The 2,033-nt window shown below is 38.2% G+C and overlaps 1 protein-coding gene across 1 annotated transcript in view; it reads left to right on the plus strand.

Annotated features, from left to right (window-relative positions):
• fcho2 (FCH and mu domain containing endocytic adaptor 2) overlaps positions 1 to 2,033 on the plus strand; it is a 43,641-nt gene that overhangs the window by 13,500 nt on the left and 28,108 nt on the right. Inside the window, exon 4 of the mRNA XM_013909075.1 lies at positions 67 to 165. Coding sequence (XP_013764529.1) covers positions 67 to 165 — 99 coding nt within the window. The remainder of the gene's footprint in view (positions 1 to 66; positions 166 to 2,033) is intronic.

Here is a 2,033-nt window from a genome sequence, read left to right on the forward strand (position 1 = left end):
TTAACCAGGTGAAGCCTTCTTAAAGTGACATCGCTGTGCCATTAATATCATAACCCTGTCTTACAGAAATTCCAAGACATCGAAGAAAACCACATTCTCCACATGAAGGAGATCATTCAGTCGTACTCGTTGTATGTGGATGAAACACACATTCAGATAGGAGAGGTGAGTATGTACACACACACACACGCACAGACATTCCTGTGGGTGGAGTAGGTGTCTCGCTGACCTGAGGCTGTGCTCACTGGGTTCACTGTGCGTCATATCAATTAGTGTCGTCTTTGATCTCGCTAATAATTTAACCGAGGAGCAGGAAATGGTCCATCCATCCTTTTATGCCAAGCAATTAGAAACTGATCAAAACTCCCTCTCAGATCAAAACTCCCTCTCAGTCTATTGAAAGCACCTCCACAAGGGCAGAGACTTTGCCAAATACTGTGTATGGTAGTAAAAAGTGCTGCACGGGCCTCTTTTTCCTCTCTGGAGCAGTGTGTTTGGGTTTGGGTTTGGCATCAAGCACAATTGTGAAGGCTTTCAAACATCATTCAGAACTACATCAATCAGTATTCAGCGTGAACCAGAGATTGCTTTTCATTTAGTTATTTAGCACTCATACTTAGCAGTGCCACACAGAATACCTAACTACAATCTGCTGCTCTGTTTCATTAATCTGTAGCTGCTTTGTGCTAACGCTGCTGCTGTAGTTCCCTTAAAATCTGTAGAGGGCGACGCAACTCCACCAAGAGAATCAGAGTCTAGCTGTGGACAGTCTAAAAAAGAAATCCTCTTCAGTGTACACGGCTGGGAATAACAGTTGTTAATAAAAGTTGTTTTAGTGCCCTTATTTTCTGTCGTTGGATGTCATTTTATTGACGTGTCATTGTAGCCCCAGGACAACTTGAAAAAAAAAATGTTTACGCATTACGCACATATTTTTTTAAAAGTTACAAACCGAAATGTTTTTCCACATAAAAGCATTTCGGTTATTTGGAGCATTTTTTCTTAAAAGGCAATAATATTACTAATGACAGTGAAAAAAATTATATTTGTGGTTGAAAGTCAGCAGCTAAAGAACTGTTTCACATTTTCATTTAAATGATGACAAAAATCTGCGAGATGTGAACTCTCTGATTTTAAACAAGTGTTTCTTAGTTAGAAGTTCTAAAAATGTATTCTAAAGGGGGTGTAGCATTGAACCAAGACTCAAACATTTGTGAAAACCACAAAACTAAAGTCAAACGTTAGAAACTGTTTCCTCTTTAGGGTTCATCACGATGTAGATACAGAGGTGATGGGCAGAACCGCAGCATTGCACCTCCACTAATCTAACCCCTACCATGAGGCAACCTTTATGTTTATCAGTTCATCGGTTAGCCAGACACCTGCTTATGAATATACACAGGTGTTTATAAATCTTTCATAAAGGATTTGATCAGTTGTTTATGTTAGTACACCACCAGTCATACTGCCATCAGGGGCCTGTTAAAGTCATCACCAGGTATACAATCCCACATACATGCTCACAAATATCTACAAGGCTTCTGCTAGTAGAAGAAGAGTGTGTAAAACTATTCAACATATGTACATATGACGTAAAAACTACTGCTTCTCAGGTTTTTTTGTTTTTGCACATTTTTTAGAATTAAATGTTTAAGATCACCAAACTAATTTTATTATTGGTCTAAGATAACCCGAGTAAATACAAAATATTAATTTAGTTATTAAATGGAAAAGGTCATCTAAATATACATGTGTGCAAAAGTAATTGACCCAACTGTTAAATCACGAAGTAACTGTAATTACCGTAACCACATGTTTAAAAAAAAAAAAAAAAAAAGCTGAGTTCAACTTCACTAAACCTCTAGGGTCAAGAAATGACTTAACTAGAACCTGTCTGACAAAGCGTGAAGTAAGATAAAAGCTCACAGAGAGCAACTTATTATGCCACTATCAAAAGAAACAGCCGAGAAACACTGTCAGCTGGGAAAGCCTTACAAAGCAATAGCGGTGAACCTTCCGAGGAGTGCCTGTTC

The sequence above is a fragment of the Pundamilia nyererei genome, unplaced genomic scaffold (assembly GCF_000239375.1).
Source record: "Pundamilia nyererei isolate P.nyererei 1_Seehausen unplaced genomic scaffold, PunNye1.0 scaffold00002, whole genome shotgun sequence".
NCBI classification, from domain to species: Eukaryota; Metazoa; Chordata; class Actinopteri; order Cichliformes; family Cichlidae; genus Pundamilia; species Pundamilia nyererei.